Consider the following 21,575-nt stretch of genomic DNA (forward strand, 5'->3'; position numbering starts at 1 on the left):
ATTAATTAAATTTTTAAAGTTGTTATGAAAACTAAATTTAAATATAAATGTGATTTACAGCAATTTGAAAGCGCCTGCAGAATGTAACTCTGAAAACGTTTATACTCGTTAGTACTATTTTGAGATTGGGCTTGGAGGTTAAAAACTAAGGAAGAATATACTTAAATGTCTTTCTATGCTGGAAGTTGTGTGGCTAGAATTCCAACAGAAGTCACTATAGGTTACAAAAAATAGTCAAGGGTGCTAGTTGAGAAACACAGCTTTTTCTTATTTCATGTTATTTTGTTAATCACTGAGATCGCATGTTTTTCTCTGTTTCTGCAGTCACTGGTTAAATGGAAGCCACTCCTGGGATCTGGCTGGTTTCTACTGACTTAGACTTTGCATAGCAGCTCCATTGCATCAGGAGGTTGCAATGAGTGGAGGAGGGGAGCAGCCTGACATCCTCAGTGTGGGAATCTTGGTCAAAGAAAGATGGAAAGTGGTGAGTATGCCTTCCTGCAGTTCTTTTTCTTCTTTAAAACATGCTTTAACAGTAGGTAGTTTGTGCTTTGAAATCAGTTTCAAAATACTTGTGAGATGTGGGGGTTTTTAATACTTATGTTAAATGGTGAAAGGACTTCAAAAACACTTGATCCTCTTTTATCCTACTTTTAAAAGAAGTTATATGGATGGTAAGGACCTAGGAAAGCTTTTAAATCCTGACTTAATGCCTGTACAGAGTACAAGTGGAAAAGTTCTGTGTGTATATTGAATCCAATCAGCCAGTGATTATATCAATCCATTTTAGAAATCAGTCAGGCACCCGATTGAAACTAGTCAGGTTATGAGATCTGTTACTTCTTGTAGGAAGATCTTTCAGGACTTTGCTGCTCTTCCAATTAGAAATGGTTTTTGTTTGTTATATTTTGTAGCATAGATATATTCTTGGTTGATTTATATCCATTTGATTGTGTGCCAGTATTGGCTTCACTGTAAATAGCTCTGTTCGCTTTTGGTATTCATATCCTTGATTTACACCTAGAGGGGAATAGTATCAATTTGAAACTGTTTTTGTTGGGAAAATTGGGTTGAATTCTCATGGTTCCTTCCCCATTCCCCTGATCACCTTAGAATTTTTTTTTGCTGGTGGATTTTTTTGAGATGTAAAAAAACCTAAAAAATAATAATAATAAAATCCACTCAGTATTTTGAGCGTCTCTATGTGTTTAGAAGGCTGTGAGTGGGTACTGAATCACTATTTTTCTGCAACATTGTGGCTTTATATTACTCCCATATTTCAATTTTATTCAGTTTTAAACAGTGAGACAGAACGTAGAATCATAGAATCATGGGTGAATGGCTAAGGTTGGAACGGGCCTTAAAGATCATCTAGTTCCAACCACCCTGCTATGAGCAGGAACACCTCACACTAGACCAGGTTGCACAAAGCTTCATCTAGCCTGGCTTTAAACACCTCTAGGGAGGGGGCTTCCATAACTTCCCCGGGCAGCCCTATTCCAGTGCCTTATTACCCTCATGGTGAAGAATTTCTTCCTGATGTCTAACCTAAATCTGTCTTTTTTCAATTTAAAACTGTTACCCCTGGTCCTATCGCTACACTCTCTGGTGAAAAGCCTCTCCCCAGCTTTCCTGTAGGCTTCTTCATGTACGGGAAGGCCACTGTAAGGTATCCTTAGAGCCTTCTCCAGGCTGAACAGCCCCAACTCCCTCAGCCTGTCTTCATAGCAGAGGTGCTCCAGCCCTTTGATTGTCTTTGTGGCCCTTCTCTGGATCCTCTCTAGCAGCTTCATGTCTTTTCTATGATCAAGGCTTCAGAGCAATATATTCAGTACTCCAGGTGTGGTCTCACCAGAGCAGAGTAGAGGGGATAAACCACCTCCCTGACCCTGCAGCCCAGAATGTGGTTGGCCCTCTGGGCTCCAGTGCACATTAGTGGCTCATGTTGAGCTTCTCATCTACTACCATCCCAAATTCCTTTTCCTCAAGGCTGCTCTCTAAGGTGTCAACCACACCACACAGCTTGGTATCGTCAGCAAACTTGCTGAGGATACACTCAGTCTCACTGTCCATGTCTCCAACAAAGGTGTTGAACAGCAGTGACAGTGAACAGTGTTGAACAGTACTGACCCCTGAGGAACACCACTTGTCACTTGCCTCCACTGGGACACTGAACCCATTGACTGCAACTCTCTGGGTGCAGCCATCCAGCCAACATAGAGGAAGATGCAGATTCATCATTCATTTCAAATTAATACACAGAAAATAATTTTGACTGTCTTGTGCCCTGACCTTCATTTAAAAATGCAGGAAGCTGGTACTAGCTTTGTGTGAGAAACCTTTTTAATTTCTTTTTGTGTAAATAAAACCTACATGGCTATCTTTGGAGTGTATTTGTAAAAAAACCTTTTTATGTTGCATCTCAATAATACAGTGAAGTAAAAACTGTGAAAGCATAGTCTTGAGTCAGATCAAATAGAATAAGATAACAGTCTATTAATAAATAGCTATCCACAAAACTGCTCAGCTGTCTGATATGTGCAACAGTAGTCCTGTTTTTATCATGTTTGTTTTCTTTCTTGTGTAATAAAAAATGATGATCACATTGGTGTTTTTTGGAAAATCTTGAGTGTAGGCTGTTGTTCATCTCATGTGATTATACATTTTAAATCGTATGTTTTCCAGATCAAGTATCACAGGTAGATGAGTGCCAAATACTGTCTGGATAACTCTTAAATTTCTTAGTTTCTGTAGTAAACATTTAGGATTTCTTGATGGCTTCTAAGGCAGTATAACTCGTTCTTAGTTCAGGATTTCCTAGGACAGTCTACACTGGAGGAAAATAGCATGCAAATTTTAGGAATTCCTTAGTGCTCGGTTAGGCTGTGAAGTATTGAAGTTTTTTGCTAGTGTTCTTGAAGCAGTGGAGTACTTAAAAATTCCTTGTATAGAAAAATGAGGTGTTATAAACCAGTGGACTTTCAAGTTTTGCTGGCATTGAGTGCCATGTGTATCTATCAGTAGTACTTCTAATTTTTTTTTTCTTGTGGAACTCTCCCAGTGTCCTACCTTTTTCCCCATTGAAGAATGGCAGCTCTTTAGTGTGACTACATGAGAGAATTTTTTTGTAACCAGTTTAAGAAGAAAAAAAGCACTCATTCCGTAAGTTATGTGAAGAGTTACAGCTGAAGTGCAGTTTTCAGAATTTTTGCTGTTCAAGATCTTTGTCTTTGTAATCATGAAAACATACCTGGAACTTGTGGACACAAGCATTTTTAAAAAACTAGGCTCAGTTAGATTTAATTTTAACTTAGACATACTTTTGAGTGATTCTATTTTGAAAAGTAAGCATAGGAAAAACATTAAGTTTTGTTGTTTTTTTTTTCCTCAGTGATACCCTTCTTCTATACTGGTGTCTGTACCTAGTAGCGTTTTATCCTTTCTCTATGCCTTTTCTTGTCCCTCTTTTTTGTCTTTGTAACATTTATTACAATCCTGACTTGGAGAGTCTTGATTGTAATGGTGATTGCTTTTAGGTAGGTGTAAGAACATCACTCGGTATGTAGTGTAAGTGAAAGTACTAATATAAAACATGCTGGACATGGTATGCTTTAGACTTGAAACATACAAAGAGAAGTGAAAGACAGAACAGAGAGGATGAGTTTGCAGTGTGAGATGCCTAATGCAAATAAGAAAAGCTTGAACCTGATGTACAAAATGGGAGAATGTGGTGCAGGTGTAAACAAGGGTAACATGGTCCTTGTCCAGGTGAAAGATGTTGAGCAGATGAGGCAGGAGGCCAGTATGATTGAACAGCCAGCCCCTCTCTGAACTCAAAAGCAAAGTGCAAATGAAGAGAAAGTGGAAACAGGGATGGGCTGCCCAAGATTAATATGGAAATATTGTCTCTGAATTTTGGAATTAATATTTATGAAAGCCAGACCTCAGCTGGAAGTTGAAACTGCCAAGGGATGTGAAAAGCAATGAGAGAGGCTTCTGCAGGGACATCAGACCAAGGAAAATGTGGGCTCATTGCTTAATGTGATGTGTGACCCAGCAACAAAGGGTGTGGAAAATATTTTTTCTACAATCAAAGAGAGGTTCATTTGTGCCTGGAGTTATTGACTGATGTCATTATTAGATATGCATTAATGATCTGGTGTACTGCATATGAGGATAGAAATTGATCTGTTTATTTGTGCAGTGGTGTGTTTGTTTTGTTTCATTTTTTTGTTTCTTTTTTAAAAAACATATTTTTAAGCACACAAGCAGGAAAAAAGCCAACATTTCAGAGACAGTCTTTCTTGGTCTGCTTAATTCTCAAAGATGGTAAACTAATTTATATGATAAACTACTGTAATTTTATATAGGAGTGAGGATGGCTGTCATCTCTTTCCTTTTCCCCCCCTCACCTTTTTCAGCATGCATTCTCACTGTCTCCATTGTGCTTGCACTCTGATGAATATTTATGTGCTTATGTTGGAAACTGAAGTCAGATCAATGTCTATGTTTAACTGTTGAAGCTGTGTTAATAGCTCAGAGCCTGGGCAAGATAAGGGCATTATCAAACCAAGAGGTGGAGTGAAAAAGTGCAGCCTTAAAATGGCCAAATGAGTCACAAAAGCACATCTTTGAGAGATATACGTAGATACACAACCATAGTTTGTGGGTTTTTTAAATGCATATATATGAATCTGCATTTATGAACCTGCTATTTTTCCCAATATTAAAATTACAAATCTTTTTCCTTTCTAGAAGGATTAACACACTGCAGTTATACTGAGCTATTTCTGTTTAATGGCTTGTCATTATTTCAGTGTTAACCCTAGATTGTTACCTGAGTAGTACCTTACACAAGTCATGTCCAAAGACACAAACTTTGTATTCAGAATTAGTGATACTCTGTACTTGAACTAGCTAAATTCTTGAAAAGTGTAGGTTAAAGAGTAATAGGCTTACACCTGTGCTGGTAATAGGCGTGTTACACTCCTTCAGAGAAAGTATACAGCCTGTGAAGGGGATGGCATTTACTAACAGCTAGTTGCTTGTTAGAAAGAAATTTACATGTGAATTTGCAGTCAACAGGTGTTGCACTGGAAGCAGATATTTAGGTGGGTAAGGTCTGAAAATGTGCTATGCTATCTATCCTCTGCACCTTTTTAAAACTGGCAATGAAATGGCCAGAAATGAGTAATACAGATAATGTTACATATCTTGCACTGTATTTTCCTCATCTTAAGAATATTGAAATAGCAGTTGTTGGTGATGGTAGAAGATCTTCAGGACAGAAAGTATGTTATTAAATACTGAATACTGTTTTACAGATTAAAAATTTCATGCAATATGACTTGAAAAATGCAAGTATGACTTGAAAAATACAAGTATTTTATCTGTTACCTTCTTCCTTAAGGGCCTAAACTATTTTAAAAATTGTTTTTCCTTTTCAGTCAGATGGCTGATTTTCTGGAGTAAGAGACATTAGATTTATTTTCAGAATTGGAAGATAGCTCAGCAAAATGCTGATCTTTAGATCCCTGGAATATTTAGATGACATTTAATACAGTGTAGTCATATAACCTTAGCGACTGTATGTTTTCAGATGACATTTAAAAAACTGTGTCAGTTCTTTTAAGGTAAAGTATAGTAAAAATACAATATTGTATGTTTCTTGGAGTAAGTTGTTTTTGTCTTCTTTTCTCTTTTATAAGCTACAGAGAATGGGTAGCTACACCATATGAAAGCATTAAATGAAGTAACACTGACATTTTTGATACTGAAAACCAGACAAGTCTCTCTTCCCTGTGAACATTTAAAACAGAGTGAAAACACAACTATTACTATTTGCCCTGAATGTAGTGCAAACTAATTAATGTGAGGAGCATTCTTGCCTCTTCCTAACACTGATAAAACTTTAAACGGTGCAGGTTTCTTTAGTATGTCTGTTAAATAAGAATGGTATTGGTAAACCATAGGTTAATATCAATAACATTTAAAGACTGTATTAAAAGAGAATGCCCAGGTGACCAAGAAGGCCAATAGCATTCTGGCCTGTATCAGGAACAGTGTGGCAAGCAGGAGTAGGGAAGTGATCATGTCCCTGTACTCAGCACTGGTAAGGCTGCACCTTGATTACTGTGTGCAGTTCTGGGCCCCTCACTACAGGGAGGACACTTAGATGCTGGAGCATGTCCAGAGAAGAGCCACCAAGCTGGTGAAGGGTCTAGAGAGCAAGTCATATGAGGAGTGGCTGAGGGAACTGGGGATGTTTAGTGTAGAGAAGAGGAGGCTGAGGGGGAACCTCATTGCTCTTTACAAATACCTGAAAGGAGGTTGTAGGGAAGTGGGTGTTGGCCTCTTCTCCCAAGTAAATAACAGTAGGACTAGAGGAAATGGCCTGAAGTTGCACTGGGGGGTGTCCAGATTAGATATTAGGAATAATTTCTATAGCGAAAGAGTGGTCAGGTGCTGGAATAGCCTGCCCAGGGAGGTGGTGGAGTCAGTGATCTCAGAGGTCCTTTCAAACCATGATGATTCTGCGATAATTATAGCCATTTCTTATTTATGATTTAGCTGGTATGTCTAGGGCACTGCATAGAATAGAAAATGCCATCTCTTTTCAGTAAGTCCAACTTTTATACTTTTCATATTCAGTACGGGCATTTCTGAAAAAGGGAAAGATGGCATATTTTGGAAATGTCACTGTGCATTTGTATTTGAAGGTCACTGGGTAGAATGTGGCTATTCAAGGAAAGACTTTATTCAGCAGGCTGACTTCGGTCAGATTCATGCTGGGAGTGCTAGTGCACTCTTCTGTGATATTATGTACAAGAATTTTAGTGCAGATGGAAGTCTTCTTATATTTCCTTGTTCTTCTAGGATTCTCTTCCAAACATGTGGTTACCTTTGTAGATAATTCAGTAGCTCTTTAGTGAAATAAAGGATATTATTATCTTATTTTAAAATATCCATTAGTAATGAAACAGCATTTGCAATATAGCAGGCACTACAAAGTATTGATATTTTGTTTCCTTTCTTCTCTTTTAATTCTGTCTTTGTTCTTTCTTTCCTTTTTCCCCCAATATAGTTGAGGAAAATAGGAGGCGGGGGATTTGGAGAAATTTACGATGCACTGGACTTGCTTACTCGGGAAAATGTTGCACTGAAGGTCGAATCAGCTCAGCAGCCAAAACAAGTGCTGAAAATGGAAGTAGCTGTGTTGAAGAAGCTACAAGGTAGGGCTGTGCCCCGGATATGCCAGAAGTAGAATGTTGTCTCAAAAAATTATTATACTCTCTATTTAGTCACAGTTTGAGTAAATATTCCCAATATTCTGCAGGCAATTGCTAAATAGTTATTAAAAATGGAATAGAAGCTCTCAGCTTCTGAAAATTTTGCTACAGTGACCCTTTTCTTTGAAACAGGATGACATGAAAATAAAAACAACAAAAAAATTAAATTGCTGCAAAACCTGTGGTGAACGGTAGTTTGTTCTGGCTCTGTGTTTTTGTTACCTTTTTGTACTAGACTTTGTTGTTGTTAGCTTTTTATTGACCCTTCTAGGATGGTATCTTTTTTTTTTTTCTGTACTATCTAGAATTTAATATTTTCTGGTCCTTTGCATAGCATCCAGCATAAGAATACTTGTATTTCTTTGCTCTTGCAAGTATTGCAAAGATCAGTTCTGATGTTGAAATAGGAAAGATACTTTACAAACCTTCACGCAAACAAAAAACCTATTTAAAAATACTGTAACATGTAGCAAGGTAAAAATTATTGGCATGTAGTGTCCTGAAATACTTTTAAGATTCAGGTTCTTGACCATTCAAAATCACGGCTTTGAACAGTCGCTTTTGATGCACCTTTAAATACTTCAGTGTCTGAAGCTTTCACTGCAAAGAAGTATGCAACAGCTTCTCTTCAGTGCTTTTCACAACATAAGATTATAAAATGAAAGTTTATAGGGTGACTTTTTTCTTTTAAAAATATTCTTTTGAATCTGGAAGATTTTTTTTTAACTAATACATCTTTCCCTGTCAGCAGCCTGATTTCTCCAAACTCTTAGTTGGAATAAAACAAAATCTACATGACATATGGTGCTGCCTAATCTGCTGTAAAGGTCACATTGCAGCAGAAATTGACAGCCTCTATAGATTTAATAGGGCAAGCATGTCACATGTTGTAGTGTTACCAAACTCTCCCTGTGTTTATACCTTTTTAAAGAATTCCACAGAAACATCTGGTATGATACAGCTGAGAAAGGAGATTCAAGGGCTGAATATTAGCTTTCTTGGTATTTAAGAGTTTCTAGTCCAGAGATGAATAGTAAATTTCAGTATTGACAATCATAAATTTAGAATCATCAAGGATGGAACAATTTGTCAGGGTACTTGAAAAAATTAAAAGTTTGTGAGTTTTGAAGAAACAAATACTCTGAAACTTCTGGGTTTTTTAATGCTTAGAATTAGTTTTTCAAGTTGTTGGGGTTTTTTCTGCACACATGAGCTTGATTCTATTTTAAACAAAAAAGTCATTAAAATGGCATCAGTGAAGCAACTGAAGTAATAAGGGAAATTTTTCTTAGTGAAAACATCTTTACCTTTAAAAATATTTTTGAAAACCAAAAATTTTTGCTGAAATAATAAAAAACTGATTTGTGAATAATTGCCATAGGGCCCCACAGAAATTATAATTTTCTTGTCAGTATTCCTTTGAGAGTGTAATTCCTTTAACAACCCAAACTTGCCTGCAGAAGAGTCTCTGGTTCTACTGAGTCATGGGAAATGCTGTCTAGATGAAAAGAACAAAATGAAACACCTGAACAACAGAACTACTTAGGCAAATAATCCAAATAATGATCTTTCAGTTACTTATTTTCTCAATATTATTTATCTGAGGAAACAGTAAACAAGTTTTTTATATCACTTAAACTCTGATTTTGTATGAGGTTTTTAGAAGGAGCTCCTCTGACAATGTGCCACATTAGAAAACAATTTTTGAAAAAAAAGAAAAAAAAAAAAAAGGAGGTGACTTTTAGTCATGTCTGTGCAAGTTTCACATTACAGGGCAACTGCTCTGGTTTTAGAAAGGGAATGTTATAGATAGGTCAGGAAGATGGTCACACAGATGGGTCAAGGGTGAACCCTTAGGATATAATGAGATTTATAGTTTGCACAGATACATAGCTTTATTTGTACATGCATATATTTTTACCCATACTTAAGTTTTTATTGAATAATAATATGGTAGAGACTATTTTGTTTTACATAAAATCTTGGTTCCTAGGATCCATTTCCATTAATTTTTCTACCTTCCCAAGTTTTCAGTATGCAAAAAAAATCTGAAACAGAGAAAATCAAGAAAATTTAACCAAAATGGGGAACAGAAAGCAATTTTATCATTACTTCTTGAAGGATGGTTTTTTTCATTTAAAATTTTTACCATGTAGAAATTTTTCTTATCTTTCACAATTTTTTTTTTCTTGCAGATTCAGAGCAGGTGAACTTGTAAACAGTTATTTTAAGATATTTTTGTAACAACCTTCTAATAGTACATCCTCTGAGACCAATTTTATCTTGGTCTTCTATCCCTTTTTAGCATGGGTGTATATATATAAATATGTATGTATATAATTATTATCCTTTTCTCAAGGGGCTTATGCTCTCATACTTTCAAGGTGTTCTAGTTACCTTGGACATAAATCAGAGGAAGGAATATATCTGTGGTGAAAATCCTTTTTCTAGCAAATATTTGGAAAGTTTGATCTATTAATAATATGTAAGGAGAGACCGGCAGCTGCCAGTGTCATTCAGAATTCTCTTGATGTGTGGGTCTGATTTTTAAAAAATGTATTTATTTATTACCATGTACAAGCTTTTTGAAAATTATGAAGAAGCAGGCTTTTAGGAAAGCATTTAATAAACAGCTGTAATATGTCTCAATCCCACAAAACAGCTCTTCCAGTCTTTTCTAGAACTAGACACATCCTCAAGGTTATAAACATGCTTTTGAAGCTTCTGAGTTAGAATCTTGTTTCACAGAAACTATGAAACTGAAATTTTGGCAGAAATGCAGGGCTGTGCTATTTTGTATAATTTTTTTTATTTCAGAAATTTTGAAAATTTAAAGTGTGGTCATTCATTGCAGGGATGGAATGGGTCATACCCTTGTGCATATGAATTACAGTGAATAATGAAAAACTTAAAGGAAGGTCTTTTAAGGCCCTGATCTAGCAAAACATACTGAAGTCTGTGAGAAGTTGGGTGACTTCTCAGTCATGAAAGAGTATGTTCACTAATATGGCCATTTACTGCAGCTTAGTCATTGATTGCATCTTTGATTACTTTTTTTTTTCCCTGCCAATGATGCTGTCTCCTAATTATTGCTGTCAGAATACTGCTTAACTCTTTAAATTGTGGTTTTGTTCATTTTTTAAAAGAAATCTGTTGCAACAGATGGTTGTTTTGTTTGATTGTGTTGTTAGGCCATCTGTTCCCACAGTCAGATGGGGAAAACACAGATTTATCACATCTCACTCAGTGAGAGTAAGACTCACTCAGTTGGTTCCGTCTCACACAGCCTGACAGACTTCTCCCTCACTCATTTACAGCTCTCTAGCTTAATTTAGTGATGGGTTGTGTCTAGTCTAGGCTGAAAAGCTATCTGTAGTGATACACTGCAGCCTGGGATACAGCATATACACTTTGTACCCTCCGTAGGAAGCTTTTCAAGGACATTGTTGTTCACAGCAGCCTATTACCATCTTCTACGCCTGCTCCCCAACCCTGTGGCTCGGAAGAGTGCAAAAATACTGTTTTCTTGTCGAGGGAGAAGGAACTGAAGGTTATGTGCATAAGTGTAGTACGTGTTTACAGCCACACATAATGGAGGAGAATCACACTATTTGAATACGGTGTACAGGTCCTATTTCTGTCCTTTCCTATTTCCTCAGGTTTTCCAGAGATTTTGCCACACAACTGGAGTTGCTTCTTCAGTTAAAATGGGGGTCTCCTTGACCAAACAGATTTTCAGACATTTACTGATTTTGTCAGATGAGAACTGACTAATAGTGTGTGCTTCTCTGAAGATGTTCCTTCAGCATACCCACGGTGGCTGTAAAATGAATCATAAATATTTGAGATGAGACTTCATTAACTGGCAACTGCAGCAATGAATATACAATATTTCATCTTGACCAATCTGCTGCAAATCCTTTTTCTTCATAAAGTTATAATGTCTGTAATATTGCCTGCCTTACTTAAATGGGTAGCAAGAAAAAGTGGAGGAAGAGCAGTGATACAGCTTAGCACTTAGGTATTTGCAGAAGCTGTCGAGATTTCTTTTAAAATAAATTGTTATGAATCCTGTACCATTTTCTTTGTTTTGTTGGGCCTATCTATTTTAATTGAATGTGGCCGGGAGCTTCCTGAGGAAGTCATAAACAAGCAATCACTTCCCTGTCAAATTGTAGGGCCAAGTTTTAGGGTTTTGATGGAGTTATGAATGCAGTTGTAACAAAAAGTCTTCCCAGGTCTGTAGCTAGCAGTAATGTTTTGGGTTTTTAAATTTTAAATTGCTTTTCTCCTATCACTTTTTTTTCTTTCTATTTATGATATTCTGGTAATCATAATGGCAAATCAATTGAAGAAGGAAACCCTAGGTGACAAATTTTACACAGCTTTAGTGGCCACTTGTAACTATCTTGGCTGTAGATATCATGGTGTCAGAAAATAAGCTAAATGGTCTGAGGGACTTAAACCCTACAGGTTTCTGTTCTGCTGTAGAGTGAGGTGGTAAGGGCTTAAGGGGTCCCACATTCTCCCCAAGTTGATGAATTACAGATACCAGAATGACAATGAGATTACAATCCCCTTCTGTTTCTGTACTGTGGTCTTTGGCTTGCCTTTTTCTTTATTTACCTGGGGGATTGTATGCTTTGACTTAGAACTGCAGGATAGTACAGAGGTTATTTCCGACCAGCTCTCTCCTCCTCCACAGTTTGCTCTAATTCTTTTATCTTTGCTTCAGTGTATCTGAGCTGAATTTGTCTTTTGTAGCTAAACAGCAAAGATTGTATTCTAGAAAAGTTATTAATAAATTGGATTAGCTGAATTACATTTTCTACATTTTTTTAATACAAAACATGACCTCCATGTAACTAACACTGTGTTCATTCTTCATTCATTGTGGCAGCTGCAGCTTATAGAGACAGAGGAGTGGTGGCTAGGAATATCGTCTCTAGCAAGCCATCAGCTTTTCAAGAAAGTAACCTTTTCCAAATGCAAAATGCCTCAAGCTTGCAGACATTTAGGCATGTTGCCATGTATGTTTTCTTATGGAAGAGTGATAGCTGCATATTTTATGGGAGAGAACTTTATTTAATTGGGAGTAAAACTGACATTAGTGGAACTGGGGGATGGAGGCTTAGCTTACTAAGGTTTTCTAAAGAACTATAACTGTGTATTCCAGTAATTTGCTGGATATTTAAAGGAACAAACCACAGAATTTCATTACTATTATAACTAATTTGTGTTTTTTTTTTCTTAGGAAAAGATCATATCTGTAGATTCATTGGATGTGGAAGGAATGACAGATTTAACTATGTCGTCATGCAGTTGCAGGTCTGTGTATCAAACAGAGCTCAAAGTTTGCATGTTTGTTTCAGTTTGTTAGCCAAGCATTTATGAAAATACCAGTAAAATTTTACAGGATGATAAATGAAAAAAAACAACCCTCAAAGATCATTGTAGTGAGCAAACCTAAATTGAGCATGTCCTTATATCTTTATCTTTTTATATCCTATCCAGAATTTTCTCAGAAAGGAGAAAGTGTCTTCTGAGATAATTCACATTCCTTTGAAGTCTTCATTTAAAGTTGTTCTAAAATATAATATAGTAGTCTGTGCATTTTGGTGGCTTTTTTGATGAAGGTGAAAAAAACCCTTCGAAAGTAAAAGAAAACAATTTACTTTACTGAAAGACTTATTCATTTGAAAAGGGATAAAATGAGTGATCAGCACTTAAAGTTATGGGATTATTGTCCTTCATCTTGGTTGGAAAGAGAACTGTGCTCTAGATCATACTATTGGTCATATGTTGTTTTGTCAGAACAACCGTTCTCTGAAGTCATGGGAATGCGTTTCCTGTGCTGTGTATTTTTCATCTGTTTGGTTAAGTAATTTAAGAGATATTGTATAATTAAATAAATTATGTACTTTTCTTTAAATAAATGAGTTTAAACAAGTCTTTTTGGGTGTTTTCTTGGTGGCCTTTTTCATATGTGACTCTTATACAATAATAATAGTGTATGTACTAGTCTTCTAATAGAGGTTAGTTTTGTGTGCCTTGTTTAGGAGTAGGAAAATACTGAGATTCCTATTTTCAAAAATACATTCTAAATTGAATATTGGAGATACTCAGGGACTCATTAAATTTACATGAGATTGTTATCCTTGAGAATGAAAACAGGTCATGAGAGTATTCTGTGGTTATCCATGAACATCAAAAGAAGAAGGAAGACTTTAGACTATGTGTGAATCTCTGCATTAGGATTTTTTAATGAAAACCTCTATTTCATTTGATCAGGGTCGGAACTTGGCAGACCTGCGTCGGAGCCAATCTCGAGGGACATTCACCATTAGCACCACTCTGCGACTTGGGAAGCAGATTCTGGAATCTATTGAAAGTATTCATTCTGTGGGATTCCTGCACAGGGACATAAAACCAGTAAGTCTGCCCATTAAATAAAAACAGATGTGTAAAACGTGATCATTAGATGGCTGCATAAATAAGAATAGGGTCTATACTATATGTTAAAATGAAAAAATTAGAAGGGACAGAAAACTGAATGTTTATTCAGCAGAGGGAGCAGATTTTTTAATGTTAATTAATGTTGGATTGCAACAACAATAACTTTGCTCTTCTGTTCAAACTTCCAACTCTTTGTAGCATGCAATCAAGAGTATTTGCATGAGCTAATATTAATTTCATTAATAGCAATTGATATCTAACTCTAAGTCTAAACGAATAGATTCTAACTAGATAGTGTATTTCTAAGCTCTTAATAGCTTTTTTTTGTTTTTAATGTATTTCTAACAAACAAAGGAAGAAAAGACAGAGTGTAAGAGAAGACTATTCAATAGTTATATTGTTCACTTCCGATATAATGAAAGTTACCAAAATGCCATGAGGATGGTGCCTTCCTGATAGCATCATGCTTTTGTTTTTCTTATTTTTTTCTGTTGTTATTTTAATTTATTCCTGAAATTCTATAAATATTTTTCATATTTTGTATTTTCATATATTAAAAGTATCGTTAGAACGCTGGACTTTCAACATTTGAAAATGAGAAAAAATAAGTTTATCTTGTGTTTTCAAATAGATGCAAGTATGGCTGGTTATATCTGGCATATGTAATTAAATTTCCTGTCATTTGAATGATATTTGCATAAAACATCTGTTAAGTTTCTGTACGTTAGAGAATTTTCATTTCCATCACTTCTTCCATATAACTTATATTCTGACCCTGACCCATCCCCAAGATTTCATTTTACAGGGAATGGACACAGAGACAGTGAATATCAAGTGAAACAAGTGAGAAGGAGTTGATTAGATTTCTAGATTTTAATAATAAAAACAATTAAAGTTTTGAGTGGAAAATGTGTTGCTTTATCTGACAGGATGGATTGGGGACATCTTGTTATTTAGCAGTATCTTGGAGTCTATGGGCTCAAACAGGATAGAAGTGGAGAATGCTGTTAAGGAATGGAAAAAAACCCAGAAAATTAAAAACTGAGCAGGGATAATCAGCAGTGTCAGGCAATATATTAGATTCATAAAAGAAATATTTTTTTCTTTCCCTGTAGCAGTTATGTTGTGAGTTGCACATGCAAAAGAAGGCACAATTGCTTCCTAGCATGGAGTTTTCCTTGCTTGAAACTGCAAGTCCATTTCATCTTTTATTAAATATCTTCTAGATGGATTACATTAAAAGCAAGCTTTGTGATGAGCTGAACTCTTTAAATCCTTGGTTGATTATTTCCCACATGTGATGAATTAGTCTGTGCTGCAATTCTATTCTATTTAAAAAGGATGTTGATCACACTCATTTCAATTCATGGTTTCAATTGGTTTTCACCCTCAGCCTTTGACATTGAAGTAACTCTGAATTTCAGATTTATTTAGAACAGTACTGCTGTTTCACTTAATGGAGAAATAGGAGTCTTTTCAGAGTTAATTGCATAAAGCTTTCAGCTGGCTCAAATGTGTAGTTTCAATGCCATTTCACAGAACTTGTTTTTAGCTTTATCTTTTTTTTTTTTTTATGTTGCATAATCCATTTTAAGGGAATTTTGTGGGGACAGACTCGAGCTGTTTCAGGCAATATGTCCAAACATCATAAACTAGAAGTGCTGACAAAGTTTTTTTAAAGGTCTAACATGGACTGTTAATCTGTAGAGGCAAATAAGAAAATTTACTGAAGTTTTTCAGAATTATTTCTCTCCATAAGTCCTCACTGACTTTCCAGCTCTTACTCTTTTTGTTGTTTTGAAGGGTTTTTTGTTTGTTTTGTTTTTTTCATTTGTTTTTAAACCTGGTTCTTCCCCCTTCTGTGAAAAGGAGATGACAATTTTTGCACCCCTTATTTGGTGTTCTATATATATGATATTAGTGTGTTTGCTCAGATGAACTTGTTAGCCCCTAGGCTGGTAGCTTTTGGAAATGTCCAAATCAAAATACATGAGTGGATAACATGACTGGAAAATTCTTGCTAAATATTAATACATTCTAAGTGAAGAAGTAAGAGGACAATCTCTTTGGACTGTGTAGGCTGCTATCCAGATACACTAAGTTAGATGTCCAAATTATCTTCACAGTGTTTTCTTCAAATTTAATGGGAGTTTAGCAGAACTGAAAATACAGAAGGAAGGCTAGAGAAATAGAATGGATTTTTTTTTGTGACTGTGTTACTGCTTTAATACATGCATGTATTATAATGTGCGTATGTATATCTGTGTATCTGTCTGTATTTGTTTTTCTTCCTAGTCTAACTTCGCAATGGGACGTTTTCCTAGCACCTGTAGGAAGTGTTATATGCTGGATTTTGGCTTGGCACGGCAATTTACCAACTCATGTGGGGATGTCAGACCAGTAAGATTTTTTCACAGTTGTCAATTTGATGAATTGAATGTGGTAATATGCTGTCTTTTTTTTTTTTTTTAGTATAATGGAAGTTGTATTGAACTGGTAACTGATCTAAACTTGACAAACATATTCCAGATGAGAAATGCCATGTGATTTATTGATTATATTAAGATTGGCAGTTGGGAATTAATCAGGTTTCTCATTTTTGGCTTGAGGCACATCTGTAATCTGCAGGTTTTGTGAATAATCTGTATTTTGGTTTGGAAAATCAAGCAACAAATAGGTTTTCTTTAAATATCAGAGTAACACACCAGAGCTGAATTGCACTTGGTATATATTGTGTTGAAAAAAGAAAAATCTGTGTAGGAGAAGAAAGTCAAACACTAAACTGAATATATAATCTTATTAAAAAGAAAGCTTGAATAATTAAAACAGTGTTAGGACACATTATCATATATAATAGGACATAGCTAAGTGTGTAGTAGCTGTATTCCCATGTGAGGCAGTCTGAAGAAAATTGTAGATAAAAGTGTATCAATGAGGGCATTACAAATTTAAGTACAGTACAGCCTCCCTAATTCACTGGCAGGCAGTCCTTTTGTTAATTTCAAGGTTTGAAAATGAGCAAGTCAGTGACATGGTACAGGGTGATGTTTTAAGGTAACATATTTTCTTTATTAAACTAGTTTAGTTTACATTTTGATGGTGGTACTAAGTAATTCACTACTCAGTATCTAGCAGTTTGAGCAGCAGAAGCCATCTCTGCAGGTTTTTCAATTTTATTTTGCCTAAAAGGTTGGGAAAACGGCAAAATTTTGTGCGCAAATTATGGGGTATGTGAATTAGTAAGGTAAATTAGCAGGGTTCTGCTGTACTCTATCTCTTCAGCCATAATGCTGGACACTGCAATGAAAGCAAAGAGCAGGGGAGACCAACAGAGTGGCTGCTGCTGTTGGAAAGGTGAGCTAAACATTTTAAGTAGTTTGTAATTTTTCTTTTTAGTTCTTGGTGTTCTTGTTGTGTTCTGTATGTTTGGCTGCATATAATGTTTTTGTAACTGACCTGTAAGTTTGCAGAGAAAGCAATTCCCAAGATTCTGTAATTTTCATATATATATATATATATATACACCAATGGTAGTATTTTCAGATAAAATCAATTATAACAACAGAAAGTTTAATATTTTTGTTATTCTTTTTTTGGTAACAACTCAGCTCTTGCCTTTTGTTTTTCATTGCAGTGCCCTACAAAGTAAATAAAGTAATTCTTCAATTTAATCTCTTTAGAATTTTCTGACAGTGTGATCCAAATTAGAGACTGGCAGTGACAGGGAAAATAGTTTTATTTGTACTTAATAGTCAGAAGTAGCATTTGTATAGATAGCAGCCATACTGTTGTCCTTGCTTACCAATACAGTTTATTAATATTTTAATTAAATGTGGTAGGTGCTTCTCCCTAAGGTTATCCTTCTTCTTAAGTTCATTAGATTTCTTCAGCAGATACTGCAAATAACTTGGAACAATGTAAAAGCATGTACTCCAGGAAACATAGCAATCTTGGAATCTGTTTCTTTTGGGGCAGATTATTAGATTTTTTTGATAAGCCTAATTTTCTGTATGCCTGATTTAGGCAGAAATAATGTGGTTCAGTTCTGATGGTACAAGTCATCCCTGAGTCCCTGCATTTCCACAATGTGTTCTGAAAGAATCAGAAGTTCTGGAAATGGTGGTATCAAGTTTTAGTACTTGGGCAGCTTTGTGTTTCCCCCAACACTAAGGAATTTCTGGTGGCCATGAATCTGTTTGTTCAACTCAAAAATACAGACCAGGCTTCCTGGGTTTTGTTGAAGGCAGAAAATTTTATGACAGGACTGTATTTCCCTCCAGAAATCATTGGCCAGCACTACTGGCTAGCATATACATTCCAACAGGTGGAGACAAGTTGAGTTAGCTTCAAGACTAGTAGAGAAGAAAGGTGTTCTGTAATTCTTTGAGGAAGTGCAGCTTAGGCTGGCAAGGGGTTTGAAACCAAAAGGCTGTGACAAGAATAAATTATCATCAATTTGAAAGTATAAATTGTGTTTATATAGGTAGTATTCACTCAAATGAAGTTGAAGCAAGAAGTTGAAAAAGTGGTCCTTATGGTGAGGAAGATTGCTTTATTTTCTGAGATGAGGTCAAGAAGCAAAGAGGAAATGAGAAATTTATCAAACCATAAAACTACCCAGTGTTAAGTCATGATTAATTTCAGTACATTGTACTAAGACAAAGGAATGCAGCAGTTTCATACACCCTTGGTGTGATAAAGTTGTCTTGTTTCAGATCTGTTATAAAAAGAGGAATGATGAAACTTAGGAATCCATGGTTTTATTCCAGTATTTGACTGAAGTGTGTGCTGGTGGCTACTGATACATTCAACCATCTGTTTGGACCCTTGTGCATTTCTGCACAAGGCCTGTGTTTATGCTAGTCTGAATCTTTTATTTTGTCTCTCCTCTCTGCTTTCCTTTCTACATCCACTTCTTCATATTGCTTTGCTGCCAGTTAGACTCATCTCTCTCCTCCTTGCAGTTTTGGTGCCCACTGGAATAGTGCAATGCAACAAGTGAAATTTTCTTTGCTCTCTATGAAACCTGGAAGCTTTCTGAAGGAGTGAGAGAAAAGAAATTCAGGCAGCTCTGGATTGAATTATGCCTCATGACATGTAGAACACTTGAAGAATTTAGATGCCTGATTCAAACAAGGGAATATTGAATTCATGTGAAATGTAGTTTTTCAAAAGCTCAGGCATAATGAGTTTCAGATGGCTAGTAGCATATGCCTTGACATCATAGTTGTTCACTTTCAAAACCCTCCTTGTCTGTCGTCATTCCAAGGCACACTGGAGATATAGGCTTTCTACAATTTTTTATGGGATTAAAAAATGAAAACAAACATTTGTTTAGCTGTGCTCAAGAACAATTTGAAATTATTTGCTGAATTAAAAGGAACTAGCTACGAAACAGTCGTCTAACATGAAGAATTTCAGCTTAAATTGGTAATATACAGAAAGTTTCAAGCAGCTGAATGTAGGATCTTATATGGAAAGTAGTGACAATGTTTTAAGTGCAGATTTTACTACAGATATCATATGACATGTTGGCAGTGAAGCTGACAAACAGGTAGCAGTGCTAATGAGTCTGGAGAAATTTTGATTAAGTTCCAGCAATATTCAAATAGAAAATGTTTGTACTTTATAGTAGAATGAACGTTCAGGTTAGAGAACTTACATATTTTTGGTACTATTTATAGTAATTACTTTTTTGTTTTACATTTTTATTACAGTAGTTCCCAAATGTACCTGTTTTCAATAAAGAAAACGCATTGATGATACAGACACTTTCGTGGCATGAACTTGGTTCTCCCTCATCCTTTCTGTGCTGTACAGACCCATTCTGAACATTAGTTTCTTCACATGCACTTAGTGCCTATAACAGCTCTATATGCTATGATTTGAAGTCTCCCAGGCGTCATATCAATTTAATTGCAGAGCTTTAATGAGTTATCATAGACTCTTTTTTGGACAAATTTTACAGTAGCATATGATCTGTTTGTGTTCACTGCAGTCTGTTTTCTCATCGTGCTTTCCTACCTTCCTGAAATGGCTGCAGAATGAATTTAAAAGCATCTCAATCTTCCATGATAAATTAAATTATTCTTTAGAGTAAGTAGATGTTGTTACACCAAAAATGGCTCACAGGATTTTTGTGCACTGTAAGCAAACAAAGCCTGTGTTTAAGTACTGCTTATTTCCATTCAACTTGAGTGTAATCTATATTTTCTCCTTTGTGTGAACACTAATTTATTGAATCCTCATTTGATTGTTGTTTATTGCTAGAGAGAAATTTAAAAATGAGACCTTTGAGATATTGACTAGAATAAGAAAATCGCCTCTCTGTAGTATCTTTATGATTATCTTACCATGAATTCAAACTCAATGTGCTCTTACTCTCCTTACTTCTGTGCCAACAACTCAGTGCTACTTATGTTCCTAATCACTGCATGTGATACCATCTTCCTGTCACCAAGGCTTACTGACAGTTTTGATTTGATGTGTCTTTACATTTAGTCTGTGTATATATATATGTACCCTGATAGTGTTTTCTGTATAATATGCACAGACATTCACGTGTGTATTGGAAGAGGCCTTGTGCAACCTGGTCTAGTGGGAGGTGTCCCTGCTGATAGCAGGGAGGTTGGAACCTGAAGATCTTTAAGGTACCTTCCAACCTTTTACCCAGGCATGATCATTTTTAAGGCTCTTAATGATCTCTGCCTTTCATTCACAGTAAAGATGGCAACCTGCCACCATTACCTACTTCTGGATTTTTAAAGAAGGAAACTTCATTCTTTGTTTCAGACTGATTCTTATATTGGAAAGGAGATTCCTATAATCACCCAAACCCTCACCTTTCTCTTAAATCTTTGGAAACAAAACCAGAAATGTATAATTATTTTTTGTAGGACTTGGAAATGATCTTTGTTTGACCCTTAAGCCTTAAATGCAGTCTTTTATGACTACAATTATTATTTAAAGTTTTAATGGAAGGCATGTTTGATGGTAAAAAGTGGTATTTAGTGTCTGTATAGAACTACACAAAGATGAAGATAATACTGCATAGGGAAAATATTATCTTTTAATACATGAAACCATACATGAATGATAGGAAATCTTACTTATGCATGCACTGTGTACATATTGCTGGCTTCTTATTTTGAATTACTGAAAAAGTAGTTCAAACACTGCACTTTCACTTTCGCTGTTACTAGTTGTTTTTTATAGACAGGTTTGGAGGGAGGGTTTTTCCTTGTCAGTCTTGTTTTCTTTCTGAGAAGTTATGGTGTCTCTTTAGATTTCTTACCTGAAAGAGTAGTCAAAGCAGAGAGCTTAGGATGAAAAAGCCTTTTTTGAAGATCATCCAGGTAGTTCCATGAAGGATTCCAGTAATACTTCTGTGTTAAAGGATCTCTCAAGTTCTGCTGCCATACTTATCACATCCTAAGACATCTTGGTGTCATTTTTGGAGATGTTGATAGTCTTCGTACTACCCATCTTAGTGTCAGACTCCTTGGTGATTTAGCACTGTTACAACCATGGTACCAGGGAGCCCATTCAGCTCTAGCTCCTCCTATCTAAATATTGTTTTGAAAAAATGCAGGCTTAATATAAAAAGCTTTTCAGAAAGTAGTATTTAAAGAACAGGAGGAGGGGTCCCAGATGAATAATTTGGTTGTTCAACACTTGTAGTGCTTACTGTATTTTCCATTGCATTTTGGAGTGTCAGATGTGGACTGTCTGCTTACAGAATTGAGGAGCAACCAGTTTTCAGCTCATTGGACTGTTTTTTTTTCCCCAGTGGGATTTGCAATGGCATGGTTTTTCATACTTAGGTTGGAT

The 21,575-nt window shown here is 35.8% G+C and overlaps 1 protein-coding gene across 1 annotated transcript in view; it reads left to right on the forward strand.

The window, feature by feature from the left end:
* Positions 1 to 415: 415 nt before the first annotated feature.
* The window catches only part of LOC104390592 (tau-tubulin kinase 2-like), a gene marked incomplete at its 3' end in the record, with an annotated part of 37,847 nt that continues 16,687 nt past the window's right edge, over positions 416 to 21,575 (forward strand). The window contains exons 1-5 of the mRNA XM_009999756.1: positions 416 to 484; positions 7,085 to 7,232; positions 12,544 to 12,617; positions 13,581 to 13,721; positions 16,041 to 16,145. Of these exons, the coding sequence (XP_009998058.1) occupies positions 416 to 484; positions 7,085 to 7,232; positions 12,544 to 12,617; positions 13,581 to 13,721; positions 16,041 to 16,145 (537 nt within the window). The remainder of the gene's footprint in view (positions 485 to 7,084; positions 7,233 to 12,543; positions 12,618 to 13,580; positions 13,722 to 16,040; positions 16,146 to 21,575) is intronic.

The sequence above is a fragment of the Chaetura pelagica genome, unplaced genomic scaffold (assembly GCF_000747805.2).
Source record: "Chaetura pelagica isolate M959 unplaced genomic scaffold, ChaPel_1.0 scaffold416, whole genome shotgun sequence".
In the NCBI taxonomy this organism is placed as follows: Eukaryota; Metazoa; Chordata; class Aves; order Apodiformes; family Apodidae; genus Chaetura; species Chaetura pelagica.